This window comes from Crocuta crocuta, unplaced genomic scaffold (genome assembly GCF_008692635.1).
Source record: "Crocuta crocuta isolate KB4526 unplaced genomic scaffold, BGI_CrCroc_1.0 scaffold6, whole genome shotgun sequence".
NCBI classification, from domain to species: domain Eukaryota; kingdom Metazoa; phylum Chordata; class Mammalia; order Carnivora; family Hyaenidae; genus Crocuta; species Crocuta crocuta.
In genome coordinates, this window is record NW_027531917.1 from 10,018,153 (window position 1) to 10,038,250 (window position 20,098).

Sequence of the window (20,098 nt, forward strand, 5' to 3'; positions counted from 1 at the left end):
AGATTAGATACTTGAAACACATTTGTTTCACCTGAGTCACATCTTTATGGAAATTTTCCCAGGACTGAATTTGCAAGAATCCATGACTGGCATTTATCATAGTTATTAAGCATAATGAAATCCAAACCAATATGAGTTCATCTCTGATATCAGCCTCTGAAGGTCCAGGTTGTGAATACTGCTTATAGCTGCAAAACAGTTACTATCTGAGATTCCAGTTGAGGGAAGTCAGTTAAGTTTATTTCAAAGCATTTTAAGTTCAATTGGTCAGTTTCCACTTCATTTAAAATCTCTCCAAAACCATTTAATTTTAGATCTTTAAAGATTTTACTTTCAGGAAAAGAAAATGATCAATGCTATATTTAATTTAAAAAGTCATTATTCCAAAACATATTACAGAATTATATTTCAGATGGGGAATTGAATGAAAGTGGTCAAAAGGTACAAACTTCCAGTTTTATTTATTTTTTTAATGTTTATTTATTTTTGTGTGTGAGAGAGAGACAGAGCATGAGTTGGGGAGACAGAGGGAGACACAGAATCCAAAGCAGGCCCTGGGCTCCGAGCTGTCAACACAGAACCTGATGAGGGGCTCCAACTCTCAAACTGCAAGATCATGACCTGAGATGAAGTCAAACGCTTAACCAACTGAGCCACCCAGGCACCCCCAAACTTCCAGTTATAAGACAAAGTACTTGGTGTAATGTACAACGTGATGACTAGAATTACCACTACTTTATGGTATATTTGAAAACTGTTAAGAGAGTACATCCTAAGAGATTTTATCACAAGAAAAAAACCTGTTTTGTATCTATAAAAAAATAATGGATATTAACTGAACTTACTGTGGTAACCATTTCATAATATATGTAAGTCATATGCTGTATACCTTAAACACATACAGTTCTGTATATCAAGTATGTGTCAATAAAAATAGGGGAGATGGCGGGAGAATTATACTACACTATTTAAGCAAAATCCTATAAAGGAATGGAAATGCAAAATTCTGAGCCTGGCCAAAACAGGCACACTGTAAAGCAGGGTTTCTTCTTGACATTGTGTTATTGACATTTGGGACCAAAGGATTCTGTGTTGTGAGGGACTGCCATGTGCACCATAGATAGCTAGCAGCATCACTGGCCTCTACCCATGAATGCTAATTACCCCCTCTCTGTAGTGTGACAATAATACTTCCAAACTTTGGCAAATGTCCATGGAGGGTCAAAATCAACCACAATGGAGACCTCTGTCTAAAGAAAGAATAATACCAAGATTATCTCAGAGTGGAAGTCAAATCATATGTATGAATGACATCCCAGTTTAAAGGTCTATCCTGCAAAAATTCCTACAGCAGGCACATCCAACAGAAATGTCCCTTGTCAAATATGGACTGTCCCTCTCGAGTCTAACTTCATCTTCCATGAACTATCCCCAGAGTGGTATGAACTTAGGAAGAGGATGTCATTCCAGATCCTCGCCTCCAAGGGAATCAGCAGACGTCTGGAAAATTAGAGAATATTGACCAAGATAAGTACACTCGTTTTGTCTGATGGATAAAAGCTATTCCCCAGACCAGAAGTTGTTCTCACCCTTAGTCTTCATGGGCAAAAAAGTGTATATTCATTATGTGACCTAAAACTGGGTACCACATTATGAATCTTTCTCATTCATCCTACAGATATAGTCATTCACATTTTTTTAGGTGTCCTACACTGTACAATGTGCTCACGGCCACAAGAAAAAAACATAGAAAAATTGTCACTACCTGCAAGGAGCTAATAATCAACAGATGAACTAGTTTAGTTTCCTTTCAGCACCACAGAAGCTAACTTCCATCTTCTATGATCCTTCTGTGACAGATCCTGGCCTCACCCGGGGGAGCATATATATTCCCACGACAGTTGTCCGTTTACTCAGAAAGATGAAGTTTGTTTTTCCAAAATATGAGTCTTGCTTGAATTGACCCCACAGGTTCCTTAATCCTATTAAGCTATTCTGATCATGTGCTTATTTCAACTTTTTTCACCACTAATGAGTGATTCCCTTACTTTGTATCAACTTTTTGGTTCATATTCTTATGTAATAGTAAGCATAGACAACATTTAGGAAAAGTTACAAAAGGAAGTATTCATAATATTCAGAATCAAGCCTTAGATTGTAAATTCATGTATTGAACAGTTAAATATTAGTATCTCCCTAGAGTATTGTGTTGAAAAGGATTCTCTGGTGGAATGAAATATGGGTTAAGTTTCTGACATGTACGGAACCCTATGGGAGCTCAGATGAACGAGTTCTTATCTCTGCAGGAGATGTAAAGGACAGTCTTCTAAAAATACGACATTTCATAAAGTTCCAGTTCCCTATTTGTGACTGGAGAACATTCCAGGCAGGAGGAAGTGCATTTCCAAAAAGTTCCAGCAGGTTCAAGCAGGAATTCAAGGCATGTGGGTTGGGTTTAGGTGCAGGCTGAAAATATGGCGGAAAATAAGGCTGGAAAGTTAGAAGTTAAAATGGAGAAAATCCAGACTTTTTGTATTTATCACCCTGGTAGCAGGCATTGTCAAGAATAAACTGGATAGAATTTTTTTCCCTGTAATGACCATGTCACTCACCTTAAAGAAAGTCCTCCTGGGAGAATATTGCAAAGGCTCAGAGGCTGAAGATCAGAATTTCAACAGCATCTAAACTGATATAATTTCTCATTTACTTATAAAAGAAATAACCACACAAAACCAGCTCTAATGGCAAGAAATGAGACTGAGTGTGGTGCTAATTACGGACATGATGAACGTTGCAGGTAAAATTTATTTGAACTCTCACTAAATGCCATCACTGACCCAAAGCACTTGATCTCAGCACTACTGCCCTCTCATTCTCATCTGGCAGATTGCAAAAAGGCCACAAATCCACCCATCCTTGAACAATGCTCCTCTGTGATATGAATTTCACTCTTCCCATCAAGGTACGGAGCCTATATCTCTACGCCTTCAATCTGGGCTTGACCAATGTGACTCGCTTTAGTAAAGAGCATTAGCAAATATGATGCAAGCAGAGCCTTGAAAACAGACCTGCTCTTTTTTGCTGTCCTGACAGCACCATGTGAGGAAGCATGAGTTAGCCTGTTGGATGGTGAGTGACACATTGCCCATCTGGCAGATGATATCCCCCATCTGGCCGATCTGAGGTGAGGTCTCCCCAGACCAACTAGCTTGCCAACCAGTGACATGTAAATAAAATCATCCTAAACAACCCTTTGCTAGCTAGTCTCTCCAGATCAAAAGATCTCTGTAGCCAATCCATAGGGTTATAGAAATAATACTGTTTATTGTATTGAGCCACTATGTTTGGGTGGTTTTTTATATACCAAAAGCTTACTAACAGACCTCAGTGCAATCTTAGGAGACGGATACTAATATTATTTCCAAAATGGGAAAATAATGAGATATTTAACACTTGTCCATAGTTACAGAGCTAACAAATGATAAAGATCAGAATTTGAACCCAGCTTCCAGATTAATGCTTTTTTTTGGGGGGGGGGTGTTTTGGTGTGTTTGTCTACTTAGCCAGAAGAATCTACACAAAGTTTTTTTGATTAAGGAAAGTAAAATTTTGCTAATACTTTAAAAGAAAATGAGGGTGGAGAAGACATATGAGAACAAGAAATCCTGGGGAAAAAAATAGTTCACCAAGTTTGTTGTCAAGGAAGACACAAGTTAAAGAGAAAAATGATAATTGTATTTTGCAATGATTGTCAAAAACAGTAACTCACAGCCCATCAAGTCAGCTACAAGACTTGGTGGTCCACAGGGGCCCACCTGTAGGTGGTCTACCTGCTGGCCCATGGGCCTATTAACATGGATGATATTACAATCAGGCATGGATGTACTTATTATACACCTCCATGAAATTTTATCGAAATGCCTCATGGTTTTTGTTTCATTCTTTCTTTCTTACTTGGTCGTGGCAAGTGTGAGGGATTTATTACCATGCTGCGGTCCCTAGACCCAAAATGTTTGAGACCCACTGCAATCAAGCATACAGCAAAGCTCTCCCCAAAAATTCCTAACCTGGTCTAACAGGAAGGTAGAAGTTCCATGATAATGAAAAAGATAGTGGTGGGAATGCTGTGACACATAGACACCACATAGAATGCAGAGTTATATTGTAAAGGTAAAAGGGAGCAAATTTTGATTTATTGAGCTATAATTCCATTGAGGGTTTCTGGTGACTCCACCTTCACACTCGTGGTTGTCATATTCCTAGAACCCCTCCATGGAGTGATTTCTTGAAATCCTCAGCTGCCTCTTATTTATTTTTGTAACTTTGCATAAAAACTATGGGAGCACAGCTTTTACAGTATTTGACTATGATTGGCCTTGTCTTTTCAAGTTTGCGATGGAAGGGGAAAAAAACATAAAATGAAATGAGAGCGCTATTTAAAAACAAAACTTTCAAAGGAGTGATAAGTAGACACTTTTTGCTTGGGGTTATAATTTAACAATAAAATTTCCTCAGACTAATATATGATAATTGATTATATTTCAAAACATATCAAAATCCAGATTTGATATCATAAAGGATGGTTGTGTAATATGCAAATGCCAGTCCAAAAGACAGGAAAATTGCTGAACTTCTTGATTATAACTTTTTATTAATAAGAAATAAGGCGATGTAATTTGTTGTAGGATCCATTATGATCCATTCTTAATTTTCTTCAATTGTCTAGATCCCATCTAAAAAGATCCTTTGAAGGAATCACCGTTACTCAAAAATGTCATTGCAAAGACTATTATCTTTAAAACATAAGCAATTAGAGTCTGATTCAAGACTCTAGAGCTAAAATAAGACACTAGAATGGAAAAATCAATTCACTGAGAAAAAAAAAGTGTTTTTTAATTTAAAAATATATAAGTTCACTAAACTAATGACACTTTTTAACAATTTGGGGATAGATTTTTATTTTTTAATATATTTCTTTTCTTTTTTTTTTTTTTAAATGTTTTTATTTATTTCTAGGAGAGAGAGAGAGACAGCACGAGCAGGGGAGGGTCAGAGAGAGAGGGAGTCACAGACTGAAACAGGCTCCAGGCTCTGAGCTGGCAGTCAGCACAGAGCCCGACGCGGGGCTCAAACCCACAAACCGCGAGATCATGACCTAAGCGAAAGTCGGACGCTTAACCGACTAAGCCACCCAGGCGCCCCTTAATATATTTCTAACAAAGCTCTTTTGTATGAGTTCTTTAGCCATTCAGTATAATTTTAAAATAGTAAGTGCAAATAAACCACGACATAGTGTTAATGCCAAAGCATTTTCTTACTTAACTGAACAAGGGGATAATCAGAAATTCTTCAGAAAGTCCAACATATGGAGCTTATAGCTCTTCAATTATGTCAACATTTATTAGTTAAATAGAAATCACAAATCTTCTTTAAGGAAATGAGCCCAGATGCCTGCAATTAATATTTCTCAGCCCCACAAAAGATACTATAACTTAATTCCCAGTGTCTTTACTTCAAGGGCTAAAGGCTCACAAATTATGTCACAGGAAACAGCAATGGATAACCAGAGGTTTGCTGTAATGTATTTTCGTTAGCTGAAGCTAATTGGAGCCAAATGAGTAGAGCAATGTTGTAAAAGCATGTAGAGAAATCCTGAGTCTTTAGGAACTGAAATAAATGAGGGTAATCACCAGTGTATGCAGAATACACTGCGTTCAATTAATATAAATAGGATGGCAGTCAGCTGGGAAGTGCCACAGATCATGATGGGATCTGGTGGGCAGCAGATGTCTTATTACACTCTATAAACACAAGCAACATGACAGACTGAACCAGATCAAATAACGGGGAACTGGGGAATGAGGAGCTTAACTGGGGATCTTTCCAAATTTCTGTGGTACAATTTCTGGAGCACAGTCTGGTCTAGGTTGTCAATTTGTGTGTGTTAGGTGGAAGGATGTAGGTATGATGCAGAGAGGGTCTCTTTGCAAAGACAAAAAATGTAGTTCAAGCAAGATAAAAGCTACTACTGTATTCCATCCATGGCAACAATTATTTTTACCCACACATCAGTCATAATAACCACAAAAATTATTTTAAGCTTGTATCTGATTTTTTTAATAAATTTTGGTCTAAAATGTAACAATTGCTAAGAAGAATCTCTTGAAATTTTGACATTCCATTCTTACAAGATAAAGGTTATAGCTTGAGTGGTGTTAGCATAGTATCTTCTGTCAGCTTCTCTTTTTATAATGGACATTTTTGATAAGGTCCCCTTTCAAAATGAATTAACATTAAACTCACAATCTGAAGCTATTTTGAGCACAGCATATTTCAATCTGTCACACATCAGAATTATGACTTTTTATTTCATTTTAAATATTCTAATTTAGAGATGGTATCTCTGTCATCATACTTATGCATGTGTGTTTTAGGTATGAATGTTTTCCAACAGCCACTGAAGTAAAACAAAAGAATTTCAAACAAATTCATATTGTCGTCATAAAAGCCATTGTATGGTGAGAATCTTGGATTTACCACCAGTTCTGTGACTTCCTTTTTTTAAATTATTTTTTCATGTTTAGTTTTGAGAGAGAGAGAGAGAGAGAGAGAGCATGAGTGGGGAAGGGTCAGAGAGAGAGGGACACAGAGAATACAAAGCAGGCTCCACACCGTCAGAGCAGAGCCCGATGTGGGACATGAGCTCAAACCGTGAGATCATGACCTGAGCTGAAATCAAGAGCCAGAGGCTTAACGGTCTGAGCCACTCAGGTGCCCTTGTGACTTCTTATGTTGCTTTGATTGTCAGCCTCTCTGGGTTTCAGTTTACTCCCCTTAAGATGAGGGACTAGTTTGGATAAAAGTTTCTCTAGCTCTCAGAGCATGTGTAAACTGAAAACCTCTCAAACTGTATGAAACCACTAATAATTCAGACAGAATGACCTTTGGTATTATAATATTTACAGCTAATATTTCTGAGGCTTTTGAAGTTCTAATCATGAGTCATTACAGGAAATTGTGTATAAGAGAACAAGTCAAATTACATACAAATATTAAAAAATTACAAAATACAGGCAAGAAGAAAGAAGAAAATATAAACCAGCCATAATTATAACTCCAAGATAGTAACATTGTTATGATTTTAGTGGCTAGCAGAGGGAGGAGGTTAAAAGATGGGTGGAGGCAACATGGGGGGAAGAAGAGGCAGAGGGGGAGGACAATAAAGGTCATAAACAATGTAGCTGATAAAGATCTAGATAACATATGGTACATGTAGACACAAATGACATAAGATGATGCATATATAGCATACCACTCTCATTTGCAACTTGACACTAAAGATTTTTTTAATGATGTAATATTTTTCAATAGCAAAATGATTAAGTACTGGTAAATATATATATGCTATATATAGTTATATATATAATATAATCTCATTTTTTTAAGTTTATTTTTGTGAGAGAGAGACAGTGTGAGCCTGGGAGGGGCAGAGAGAAAGGGAGAGAGGGAATCCTGAGCAGGCTCCACGCAATCAGCAAATTGTGAAATTGTGACCTGAACTGAAACCAAGAGTTGGAAGCCCAACTGACCGACCCACCCAGGTGCCCCTTGACTTGTAATTTTGTAATATATACTTTGCAGCTAAAATTTTATATTCATCCATAATTTTCAGGCTACATTCCTAGACATAAAAAAAAAAAAAGAAAAAAACCAGTATGGGAACACTATGCAAAAAAATGTTAAGGCCTGACAACAAGTCAAGATTTAACTAATATTTTATTAAGAATCTAAGTCACAATTAGGATAAGGCTATGCTGTCCCTAGCACAAAGGGAAGTGGGAAGTGAGGAAGCCTCTTGCTCTAGCTTGACCTTAATGATTTTAAGACCAGAGGTGTGTCTGCTAAAAAGAGATTTGGGATTGGCCATGCTGAGGTGCAAGTGAAGATCTCCTGTCATGTGTCCTGATGCAGGACAACAGCAGCTGTCATTTAATTCTTCACCATTCAGTTACGGATACAAGTGAGACAGGTCAAGTAGAACAGGGCCACAGAGACCAATTGTCAATGTTATTTTAGGAGTTCTTCATTTCCCTACAAAGAGGTAAGCAACAAAGATAACCAAATCAAGGACTCTGCAGGGATGTAGACTAGCTTTCAATATATTCACAAAAGGAAGCCACACTCTTCATTTTTAATTTTCAGGCTCCTTGCCCCCACTGTAAAATAAATAGCTTCTAAAACCTAGTTCTTGAGTTTTGTCCTTTACCTTTGGAGGCTTATATGACTTTTCAAAAGCGGACATTCACTGACATATTTTTCTGACTTTTTTTAAATAAAAAAAAATCTGATCAGAAGGTTATCAGTTATGACGATATTGCACTGCAGGGTGAGAATAGAAATGTCAAGGATACTATTCACGTGGAGGTGGCTTGTTGAGGGTGCTGCTTTCTTGGGTTCACAATCTTATGTTGAGGGGCTCTTCCCCCTCACAACCCACTAGGTATTTGGGGTCTCACTTTCATTTTCTCAGACTAACAGATATCCTTGAGCATTGCAAGGGAATGTCACTGAATGTGAGCCATAAGAGGAAGTCTAGTTTTTTCCTCCTACTCTTCTTCTCCCCCTCAAATCTTACCTAAGTCCTGAATCCTATTTCTTTTGAAATGAACACCGGCAGTTAATTTCATCATGAGCCTTCCTTTCCTGTGATGAAGGCAGTGATGAACTTTAACAATAGCCAGACTGCCTAGGTAACTCCATGAGAAACATGGATGTTATTATTCACTAGAAGAGGTGTGCAAGTTGGAGGTATGTTGTTGAGGGCCACCAGATCTGTCTGGCAAGGATTCACGGGTGTTGGGCCTCCCAAGCCTAGAATAGAAGCAGCACTTTAAAGAAATGCTGGTGCACCACTTCGTGAAGAAAAGGAAGAGAGGGGCACCTGGGTGGCTCATTTGGTTCAGCATCTGACTCTGGATTTCAGCTCAGGTCATGATCTCCCAGCTCGTGAGTTCGGAGCCCCATGTTGGACTCTGAGCTGACGGCACAGAGCCTGCTTGGTGTTCTCTCTGTCTCTCCTTCTCTCTCCCTCTGCCCCTCCCCTGTTCATGTGTTCTCTCTTTCTCAAAATAAATAAATAAAGTTAAAAGAAAAAGAAAATAAAAGGAAGAGGAAAAAAAAAAGAACTAGCTCATGGAGAAGATCTTGGCATGAAAAGACAACAGAGAATCAATCAGATGCATTGTCCTATGCATAGGAGGGAGGATGAGGAAGCTGACAAGGAGGGCAGGATGTGTGAATTATTTTAAGACCTTTTTTCTTCCACAGAAAGAATTATAATCACTATCTTCAACTGGGGGTGGGGGTGGGGGGCTTGTGATACCTGGAGTGCTGGACATATTCCTGGCAGAAACCGCTGAGAAGTCACAGTAGGCAAAGGAAAACTCCAGTAACCACACATTGAAAAAACACAAAGCAAAGTAGTAGTACAAGGACCAGGTGATAAGCAAAGCACACTTACAGAAGCCATGTGATCAATTTCTTCCTCGAAGCCCACCCCACTCTGGAAAGATTTCCTTTTTAAATGTTTATTTTTGAGAAAGAGAAAATGCATGGCAGAGGGGCAGAGAGAGAGAGGAGACAGAGGATTGGAAGTGCGCTCTGCACTGACAGCAGAGAGCCTGATGCAGGGACAGTAACTCAAGAAATCATGACGTGAGCCAAAGTTGGACCGACTGATCCACTCAGGTGCCCCTTCTAGTCAAGAATGAAATTTGTATTACTTGCTGTGGGACCCAGGCAGTGTGAAACAATAGACTTCAGGGTGCTATTTTTTTCTTCTACATGATTATTATCAATTCCAAATGCAGGCTTACATCGAAGCATTGTGCCCAGTTGCATGTCTATGGAGAAACTGGAAATCTGCTGAAGGGTCTCTTTTCCAGGAAAAGACCATTCTGGGTTTCTGATATTTAAGAGATGTTTCAGCTTCCAATAAAATAACACCCAGGGCCTCCATACCAATGGCTTTTTTTTTTTTTGCCATAAAAACTGATAGAAATTTAATGTAATCAGAAAGGAAAACTAAACTTTTTAATATGAGTATATAATTTAATGTTACAAGGGACTTGACTATGTGTAGCAGTGAAATGGAAACCAAGGACATTATGGATTAAAACAGTAAGTTTGTTCTGCAAGATGGGTAATACAGCCTAATGACTCAAGCAGTCGATGTTATCACCTAGGATTACTAAGAGGCAGTGTGACTGCTTTAAAACACACACACACACCACAAATCCTTAGAATAATGATGACTTTAAACTTTTTACATCTTTGTGTATAGCTTTGTGCTGCAAGCAATTGAAATCTCAACCAAAATTAGCTTAAATGTGAGGGCATTTTTTTTTAACATCACTTTACATAAGAAGTCAGCAAGTCACACCATTCAAGGGTGGGTTAGCACAATAGCACAGCTGACAGCATCAAAAATTCAGGATCTTGTCATTTGTCTTTTCCCATTGGTCAAAAATGATCACTAAAGTTCCAGAGGTTACATGTATTGACATTCTGGGACAGGAAAATGCAGCGTAAACTCATTCATTGATTTTTATGATTTTTCTATCCCAGAAACCCCCCCACCCCCCCTCCAGCANCCCACAGTAGATTAAACACTGAAGCTTCAATCAAAGAATTGGTAGCTACAATAAAAAGAATTATTAACTATAAGATATAAGGAATCTCTATATGGATGCTAGGGCTAATGGAGAGTATGTAAGGAAAGACAAATCTGGAAGCATTTCAGGCCTTGGAGAAGATGTGTTTCAGCCACCTGACAGCAAGGAGGGTGGCTAGTTTAGCCAGACCTGTGGAAGTCTGTAGTTGCTGGGCACACCATAGACAGCCCTACCCAGTGGAAGTGGGGAAGCAGAGGGTCAGCTACCTTGGTGTGGGCATTTAGTGGGAGTCTAGGCTCACTTTGGGACAGGGGGCGGCAGGGGAGGGGAGGATGGTAGCCTTTAGAGCAAAGGTTGGCAGGGAGTGGCTTGGATAAGGAGCTTTCTCTCTGTGTAGATCTCCCCTTCCCCCGCTCCTTTGGGTCTCAGATAGCTGTATGCAGGTCGGGCAGGTTATCACTGGGCTAAGGCTACAAGGTTACAAAAGATCCAGTTCTGAACCCAAGGCAAGTTCCACCCGCTGTCCCCACACCCACAGCTCAGGCTGCAAATTGTAGAAAGCCTCGCCCTCTTGCAGTGTCTCTCTCGCGCCCTCTACTGAAAATCTTAACATCATACATACTTACTTTAAAGGGAAATGGTTAAAGAAATTCCATTGTTGGTATATCAGAGAGCATATGTGGAAAGGTGTGTTCAGAGCTCAGAGGTAATAAATTAAGAACTGACACAGCCCCGGATGACTTTCCTTCATATCTCCTTGACCAGAAGTGCATGACATCCACACGTCTAAATCAATAACTAGATGGAATTAATCACCATATTTGGTTTAAACTAATCAAGATTTACCCCAGGGCTGAAATGAAGCTCTTTCCAGGAAACACAGCCCACAAGGCCAACCAGGGCTCTGCCATCAGGCAGAAGCCTGAGAACTAACAGTGTGTGTTACCCCATGCCTTCTGTTTCAATGGTATGGGATACCCCATAGTCAAAAGATTAATGCCAAATACCTACAGGCCATTTTTTCCTAAAAAAATTTTTTTAATGGTTTCTGAAACAATCACTGCAGCAAAAGCATCTGAAAACAGATAATACCAGAGAATAGAATCTTACATTATTTAAGTAGTTGAGTTAGAAGACTGTAAATTTCTTTCTTTTTTTTTTTTTTTTTTTGAATTCCAGTNCAATCTGCAGCCCAGCAATTTCAGCAGGGCCTCCTTCAAATACCCGTGTGACATAAATGCCCTTATCTGTCTTATCTTCTGAGAAAGGATTCTGGGAGGGATCCTGGTCAATTCCACCTCCAATGCTGAAGCCCAGGATTAAGTTCTCACCTTGACGCAGCTTGTGAATTTCAACTCTTTGCACCACAGCGGTGACCGGCTGGCCGGGGATGTAGGACATCTCGACCGCAGTCAGGTAGCCAAGCACAGCTCCGTGAAACCCGCAGCGAAAATCCGAAGACTGTAAATTTCTAATGCTATGAAACTTACTGTCTAGAAACTGAAGGCTTCTTTTAAGAAGTGAAAAGTTTAATCTTCACTTAGTATGAAAAGGGAGTGGGAGAAAACTTTAAATACCCACCAATAAAAATTTCTCTAATACTTAAAGAAGTTTCCAGATGTGATTTCCTTACCTAACTGCCATCATCCGAGTTCTGATAGAACCTGACTTTTCCTCTTAGGACTTGCTCAGTTCCCTGCTCTGTTGCACACCTGCCTACATGTCCATATTGGGTGGCCTCACCTTTCTCTTCATTGTCCTGCTTCCTCCACATGATAAACTCACATTCGCCCCCAGACACTTTTATAGCAATACCTTCTGTCCCCACAGAGAGTTACAAGACAGGTATACTTGATGGTGGAGGGCTGTTGATCACAAACATTACTGTTCAAGAAATTATATCTGTTTAACCTGAAACATTATTTGTAAATATTATTTGGTGAAGGAGTGCCCTTACCTCCAAAAATAAATAAATGTATGAAAGAAAAAACATTATATCCTGCATAGAATTTTATTTTTAAAAAGATTTTAATTTCATTATAATATCACTTTAAGTGGGATAAAGTCAACCTAAAATTAAAAATTTCAAGTTACTTTTCTTGCTAAAGAATTATCACATGCCAACTCAATCAGTAGTGACCTCTAACACACACTGCTTCTCCTGATGGGAATAATCCATTTAAAGAAAGTCACAAGAATTCATCACTGAGAGTCATATTTCTGGGTAACACATAACAAAGCTTTGGTAACAGTCCAGTGTCACTTCCTTGAAGGTTGATGAGGGATATGGTTGCTGAGGAAGGTCAAAAGCTTCTAAGACCTTCCTAAAGAACATGAAAGCATCTATATGTCAGTGATTATGCCTACTTTGAAAGAAGGGGGGGGCTATAATTCTTAATTTGACTGTGAATATTGAGTGTATGTTGCAAAGCTTAACAATTAATTTCTAATTGGCTGTGTGACTGAACATTCAGACTTCATAAAGCATAGCTAAAATGTATAGGAAACTAAGTAAAGTTGGTCTCAGAGATTTTATATTGGAGCAGATACAATATGTTAAATGCATATTAGAACTGACTCAGACTAAGAACATCAATCTTTCAGGGAATAGGAAGAGGTGAGGGTTGGACTAGGCTAGATATGAAAGGGGAACTTTTCTCGGTTCATCCCTCTGAGAAACAATGTCCTTCCCCTTAGGAACTCACTATTATAACCAGCCTGGGAAGGGCTCCTAGTTCTAGAATTTTCCTTCACTTTCTCCCATCTTGACAGTCAAGCATCCCATTCAACATATTCTTTCTCAATCAGGTGTCCAGAGGAACGGACCCAAACAAAAAGTGTGTTGGGTGAGGGGTGGGGATGAGAGCAGGGCTATAACCACTTTAAGATAATCAGATAGCCTTTGTTATATAGCTGAGTAGTTAAAAATACAAGCTCTGGAACCAGTGACTGCCTGGACTCCAATCCATGTTTGGTCAGGAATTAGCTGTACAACCTTGACAATATTACTGAACTTCTTTGTGCTTCAGTTCACTCTTCTGTAAATGCAGATAAAAATAATAAAAAATCATGGTTCTTAGGCTAAATGGTTTGATACACATGAAACACTTAGAATAATGCCTGGGAGTAAGTGTGTACCAAGTCAATGCAGAACCTTTCTCAAAATCTGGGAGCAAAAAAAGCTGCTTGAAATATGCATGAAGTTTAAATAATTTGAGTATAAATCATATATGAATTTAAAAGTTTTCCCTAATGTTGACTAGTAGGGTGAATGATCAATTAAATGATTGAAACACCGATTTTATATTGTATTATTGGAGGAAAGAAAAAAATCTTCCCTGACACTTAGTGACATAAAATAGTAGCTATTTTATTATGCTCATTACATTGTGGATCAGGAATTAGGCCAGACCACAGTACTGATGCCTTGTCTCTGCCCCACAGTAACTGAGATCTCAGCTGGATGGAAATGGTTTCAGACAGCTTAACTGAGGCCATCTAACTGGAGCCCTATTTAAAGATGCTGGATGGGCTTCTTCATTCTTCTCCCCATTCCATCTTCTTGGGTGGCAATGTTCAAGATGGCTTCTCCACTCATGGCCTGTTGCCTACACTCGGTGGCTGCAACAGAGAGGGCCTTCCAAGTAAGTCTCTCTTCATGTACTCTCTCCATGTGACTAGCTTAAGCTTCTTTAAAGCATGGCCTTCCCAGTTCTCAGACTTTTCATTTGATGGTGCATGGCTCCAAGGGCCCGTATTCCAAGAAACTCACTATAAGGTACAAAGACTTTAGTGACTTATCCTCAGAAGTCCCAGAACATCACTTTTGCCACATTCCATTGGTCAGTGATCATTAAAGTCACCCCAAAATCAAGGGGAGGAAAATTAGAAACAGCTTCTCAATTGGAGAAGTAGCAAATAATTTGTGTCCTTTCATCTACTTTTTAAGTCTGTTAAGTCATTGGCTTTATATCCCTTTCTAGCTACTGCCCTGGAAAGTCAACCTTCTCAAAAGAATGGTCCACTCAGGCTGTGTTCACTCACTGCCTAATTGTCTCTCTAATCTGGCATTAGCTCTCATTATTCCACTAAACTCCTCTTCCAAAAGCCATTAATGACTTCCATATTAACAAATATAATGGAAAATTATTTCATTTCTAAGCGGTTTTTGACACAATTGAAAGTCTTTAAACACTCTCTCCCCTAGGCTTTTTGACACCACATTCCAGTTTTTTTTCTCCTCTCTGATTTTTTTCTTCTTGGTCTTCTTTGCTTCCTCCATTTTTCCACCATGTTCCTCTTCCTCATCACCACCATCATTCTCACACACCCATATCAGTTGCCACCTCTGAACTAGTGAATGAAACTCAAGTTTCATTTACTTATTTTTATTTCTACTACTACTAACTTAGTCAAAGCCAAAACTCCCTTGTACCACATTTCCCTCAGTAGCATCCTAATTGGTCTACCTGCAAAGCCCTCTTTCCCCTTTTAATCTGTTTAAATAATCAAATTATGCCCTGAAAATGATTTAAAGATTGAAAACCCTTGTATTTTTTTCCAATGAACCTCAAATAAGACTTAAAATCTTACAAAGTCCTGCCTTGCCATATTTCATGCCATTCTCCCCTTTCTTTCAGTTTCTCAATGTGCCAGTTCCTTCCACCTGAGGACATTTTTTCATACTCATCTCTCTAGATGGAAAGCGCCATCTGTCCTTCCTTCCCATTAGTGTCCTACCTAACTCCCACTCACCCAACTCAAAGTCTCAGTTCAAATGCCATTGTCTCAGAGACAACCTCTCACCCCTCTACCTAAAATAGGCCTTCCCATAAGTCTTTTTTTAAAATCTATTTATTTTGAGAGAGAGAAAAAGCACATGAGTAGGGTAGGGGCAGAGAGAGAAAAATAGGAGAGAGAGAGAGAAAATGCCAAGGAGGCTTTGTGCTGTCAGCATAGAGCCCTATGTGGGGCTTGAACTCACCAACCATGAGATCCTGACCCAAGCGGAAATCAGACAATCAACTAAGCCACCCAGGCGTCCCACTCCCATAATTCTTTATATCATTTTTCTTCATAAAATTATAGTACTAATTTTAATTGTATATTTCCTTGTTATTTATTTAATATCATCTCCAATAAGTAGGATGTACGTTTGTTGAGGGTAGGGATACAATTTTTTTTTTTCACTGTTGTTAGTATAATGGTGATAATTTTTCCTTCTGGGGTCAAACTACCTGATGCATATTTTAGATCTAGAACTAGCTGTGAATTTGGACAAGTTATTTACCCACATATGCTTTAGCTCTCTTATCACAAAAATGTAGATAATAATAGTACCTATCTAATAGGCTTGTGGGAAGGAGTTAAGGTAATAATCCATATTAAAGAGTTTAGCAAATGGCCTGGCACACAGCAGCTACTCAATAAGAATTTTCTTTTTAATGCTTATTTATTTTGAGAGAGACAGGCAATGCAAGTGAGAGAGGGGCAGAGAGAAAGGGAGAGAAAGAATCCCAAGTAAGTTCCCCAATGTCAGAGCAGAGGCTAACAAGGGGCTTAATCTCACAAACATGAGGTCATGACCTAAGCAGAAATCAAGAGTTAGACACTCAATTGACTGAGCAACCCAGGAACCCTTCAATAAGTATTTTCTATGATATTTCTATTATTATTACCTCCTTCACAATGCCTGGAAGATAGTTGGTGCTCAATAAATATTTCACAATCAGACGAATGAATGATGAAAGTTAAACATTGCTTTAGCAAAAGGTTCTATATATCTATGTGATCCTTTGTATTTTATATACATTTTATATATTTTATTTTTTTAATGTTTATGTATTTATTTTGAGAAAGAGAAAGCATGAACAGGGAAGGGGCAGAGAGTGAGAGACAGAGAATCCCAAGCAGGCTCCATGATGTCGGCACAGAGCCCAATGTGGGGCTTAATCCTACAAACCATGAGATCATGACCTGAGCCAAAATCAAGAGTTGGATGCTTAACCGACTGAGCCACCCAGGCACCCCTACATTTTGTATATTTTAAAAGATATACTTTGAAAGATAAGACACAGTATATGAAAGAACTAAGGAAAAATTCATTTTATATCAGGCTAAACATTTCCCTTGTTCCATAAAAAATAAAATATGTCTTAATTACCTCTTTACAGATCATACAAAGGTTAATTCCAATTAGTCCAAGTTGAATATTTATACATTTTGAGTTAATGACATTCTGATTAATGAGTTTTTCTGTACTTAAGATTTGTTCTAAACTAGAAGTAAATTATACATGCTGATAAATCATTAAATTTGATTCATAGAAGCATTTCTTAAATGAGATAACTGAATAAAATTTCTCATGAATAAGAACATATTCATGGTATTATATACTATGATAAGAAAAAAATGTGAAATTAAAGGAAAAAAGTTATTTCTCTAAGAATGAAAAGGAGAAAGAAGGAAAAGGATTATATTTCTCCTTGGCCTTATTAATGTTACCAATTTATAACATAATTTGGCTTTAGCTTTACTCTTCTAGGAATAGATTAATAATAGATAGTAATCAAGCTAGGATTGTTCAGACCAATATAACAATTTTAAATTTCAAAAAACAGAAAAAACTAATACTTTTATAATACTCCTTAAAATTAATAAATTGAATCTCATTAAACTTTGCTTATTTTATATTACAGTCACATGTAATATAATTCAGATCATGATCTGAGCCAAAATCAAGAGTTGGTCACTTAACCAAGTGAGCCCCTAAGGTGCCCCCCCACTATGAGTTTTAATAGCATTCATGAGGATACAAAATGTGGGGATGAGAAGGCAGTAATATGTATACATGTTGCTAAGAAAATCTTAGAATAAAACCTCGCTAATTTTATTAAGAAGTGTTTTTGTAACAAAGCAATATTTTCCAGTTCACAATTTCTTTTAAGCCACAAAAAATTATGGCAATCCAGGATTTCATTCTTATGCTTCTCCTTGAAAGTAACTAAGAACAGAGTAAATTATTTTATCTCACTATAGTTCTTTGGCCAATACGTATACAATTTATTAGCATCTATGAGAATGGTTGCATTACATGATGGTGACTTCATTGTCTTCAAATTTGCCAAAGACGTCTCCATATTCACTTTGTTAAATGTCATCCTATATGAATTTTACATTGGTTCTTTGAAAATTATTAATTCCTATATTAACACCTCTCACTTAATCAGGGCATTCTGGTCTTAGAAATAGAGTTTATTTTGCTTTTCTGATGCAATTTGTTTTTTATTTAAATCAATTTAAAATTTTCTTTTAATTTTTTAATGTTTATTTATTTTTGAGAGAGAATGAGAGAGACAGAGCACGAGCAGGGGAGGGACAGAGAAGAGGGAGACACAGAATCTAAGGCAGGGGGCGCCTGGGTGGCTTAGTCGGTTAAGCATCCGACTTTCGCTTAGGTCATGATCCCCCGGTTCGTGGGTTCCGAGCCCCGCGTCGGGCTCTGTGCTGACTGACAGCTCACAGCCTGGAGCCTATTTCAGAGTCTGTGTCTCCCTCTCTCCCTGACCCTCCCCTGCTCACGCTGTCTCTCTCTCTCCTAGAAATTAAAAAAAAAAATTAAAAAATTAAAAAAAAAAATAAAAGAATCTGAGGCAGCCTCCAGGCTCTAAGCTATCAGAGCCAGATGCAGGACTCAAACTCACAGACAGTGAGATCATGATCTGATCTGAAGTCAGATGCTTAACCAACTGAGCCACCCAGTATCCAGTTTTATTTAAAATAAGACAAAGAGTTCCTGGATAGCTTAGTTGGAAGAACTAAGCTACTTGATCTTGGACTCATGAGTTCGAGCCCCATATTAGGTGTAGAGATTACTTAAATAAAAAATAAAACAAAAGGAGACAAGACAGAATCTACAGACCCAGTGGGAAGAACAATTCCATCATTCTGTCTGCTGCTCTTACTGGAAAGCATTGTGACCCACACCTTTACTATTCCATTGCTGACATCACTCAGGTGTGAAAAGCAACATTTCTAAAATCCACCCCCCTGCAATGAAGATGTTTCCCTCAATCCCAGCCTGTGAGTATCATCTCTGAGATTATGTTATGCTCTGTGGCACAAGTGGACTTCAAGATGGGGGAGATTTTCCAGGTGGGCTTTGTTCTGATCACATGAGCCTTTAAAAGCAGAGAGCTTTCTCCAGCTGATAGCAGAAGAGGGAGAGTAATCTGAAGCCTGAGAAGGACTCACTGCTAGGAACATGGAAGGAGCCACTCAAAGTGGAAGGCAGACAGTAAGACCAGCTGCCTTCTGATGCCAGCATGGAAATGGGGACCTTTCTACTACAACTGCAAAGAATTGAATTTTGCCAATAATAGGAATTAGGAGGATTCCTGTTCTCATCTGGGTATCTGGATAACAAAACCAGTCAATACCCTGCATGCTGCCTAGTGAGACCCTGAGCAGCGAGCCCAGCTATGTCATCCAGACTTCTCATTTATGGAACTATGAGTAATAAATGACATTTTTAAAGCTGCTAAGTTTGTGATAGATTGTTATACAGCAATAAAAACTAACACAACGGGGATGATCCTAGCATCCTTTGAGTGACTCACTGAACTTACATTATGGTATAGATCTTACACAAAGTACTTAAATTTGTCCTATGTTGATATCCAAACAATGAGCCACCATGCATATTAATACAACTATAGATTGCATTAGTCTCTTAAGCTTCCTTTTCAGTAACAATAAAAACTTAACCATTATTTGAAAAAAAAAAAATTGAATAAATCCCCAACATCATATTCCCAAAACCAACAGTTTACTAATAATATGTCTAAAGGTTAACAAAACATTAACCGAAGCTACTCTCTCAACTCATTTCCACCCCAGATAGATACATCTTTGGCATCATTTTTTATAGTTTGATAATTCTGCTTGTCAGCAGCAGTATACATTCTTGTTCTAAAATGCACCCCTATCATCCAAAATATTATTCATGATTACCCACATATGCCTGCTGCACATCTGTTTTTAGCTTTTCTATCCCTACTCCTGGATTTCACTCTAGCTTTCCAATGCATTGATTTCTTAAAATTTCTTCAACCACAAATTAACTTCTCTGCCACCCCCACCTCCCATTTCCAAATGATTATCCACACCTGAAAACTTTACAACTTCACAGTATGCCTCCGCTTGCCTGGCAGTTTTTAAAGACTATGTTCAATAATCCCAACATCTTAAAACAATTTTTAAAATGGATATGAATGTGAATGACCTATTAGCAGTAGAGTTGAAAGAAATTAACAACTGATTTAATAAGGAAGATGAATAGCGGGGAAATTTTTTAAAAAACACCAAAATGTCAAGATTAGATGACTGGAAGGAAAATCAAGCCAGTAACAACAACAAAAATAAGA

At 38.2% G+C, this 20,098-nt stretch overlaps 2 protein-coding genes across 2 annotated transcripts in view; both read right to left on the bottom strand.

The window, feature by feature from the left end:
* Nucleotides 1-468: 468 nt before the first annotated feature.
* CUNH3orf38 (chromosome unknown C3orf38 homolog) overlaps nt 469-20,098 on the bottom strand; it is a 57,711-nt gene continuing 38,081 nt past the window's right edge. Inside the window, exon 5 of the mRNA XM_077774961.1 lies at nt 469-1,500. Coding sequence (XP_077631087.1) covers nt 1,380-1,500 — 121 coding nt within the window. The 3' untranslated portion in view covers nt 469-1,379. The remainder of the gene's footprint in view (nt 1,501-20,098) is intronic.
* Nucleotides 11,802-12,123, bottom strand: LOC144240546 (tax1-binding protein 3-like). The gene has a single exon (XM_077774918.1). The coding sequence runs from the start codon at nt 12,072-12,074 to the stop codon at nt 11,802-11,804; it is 273 nt and encodes a 90-aa protein (XP_077631044.1). The 5' UTR covers nt 12,075-12,123.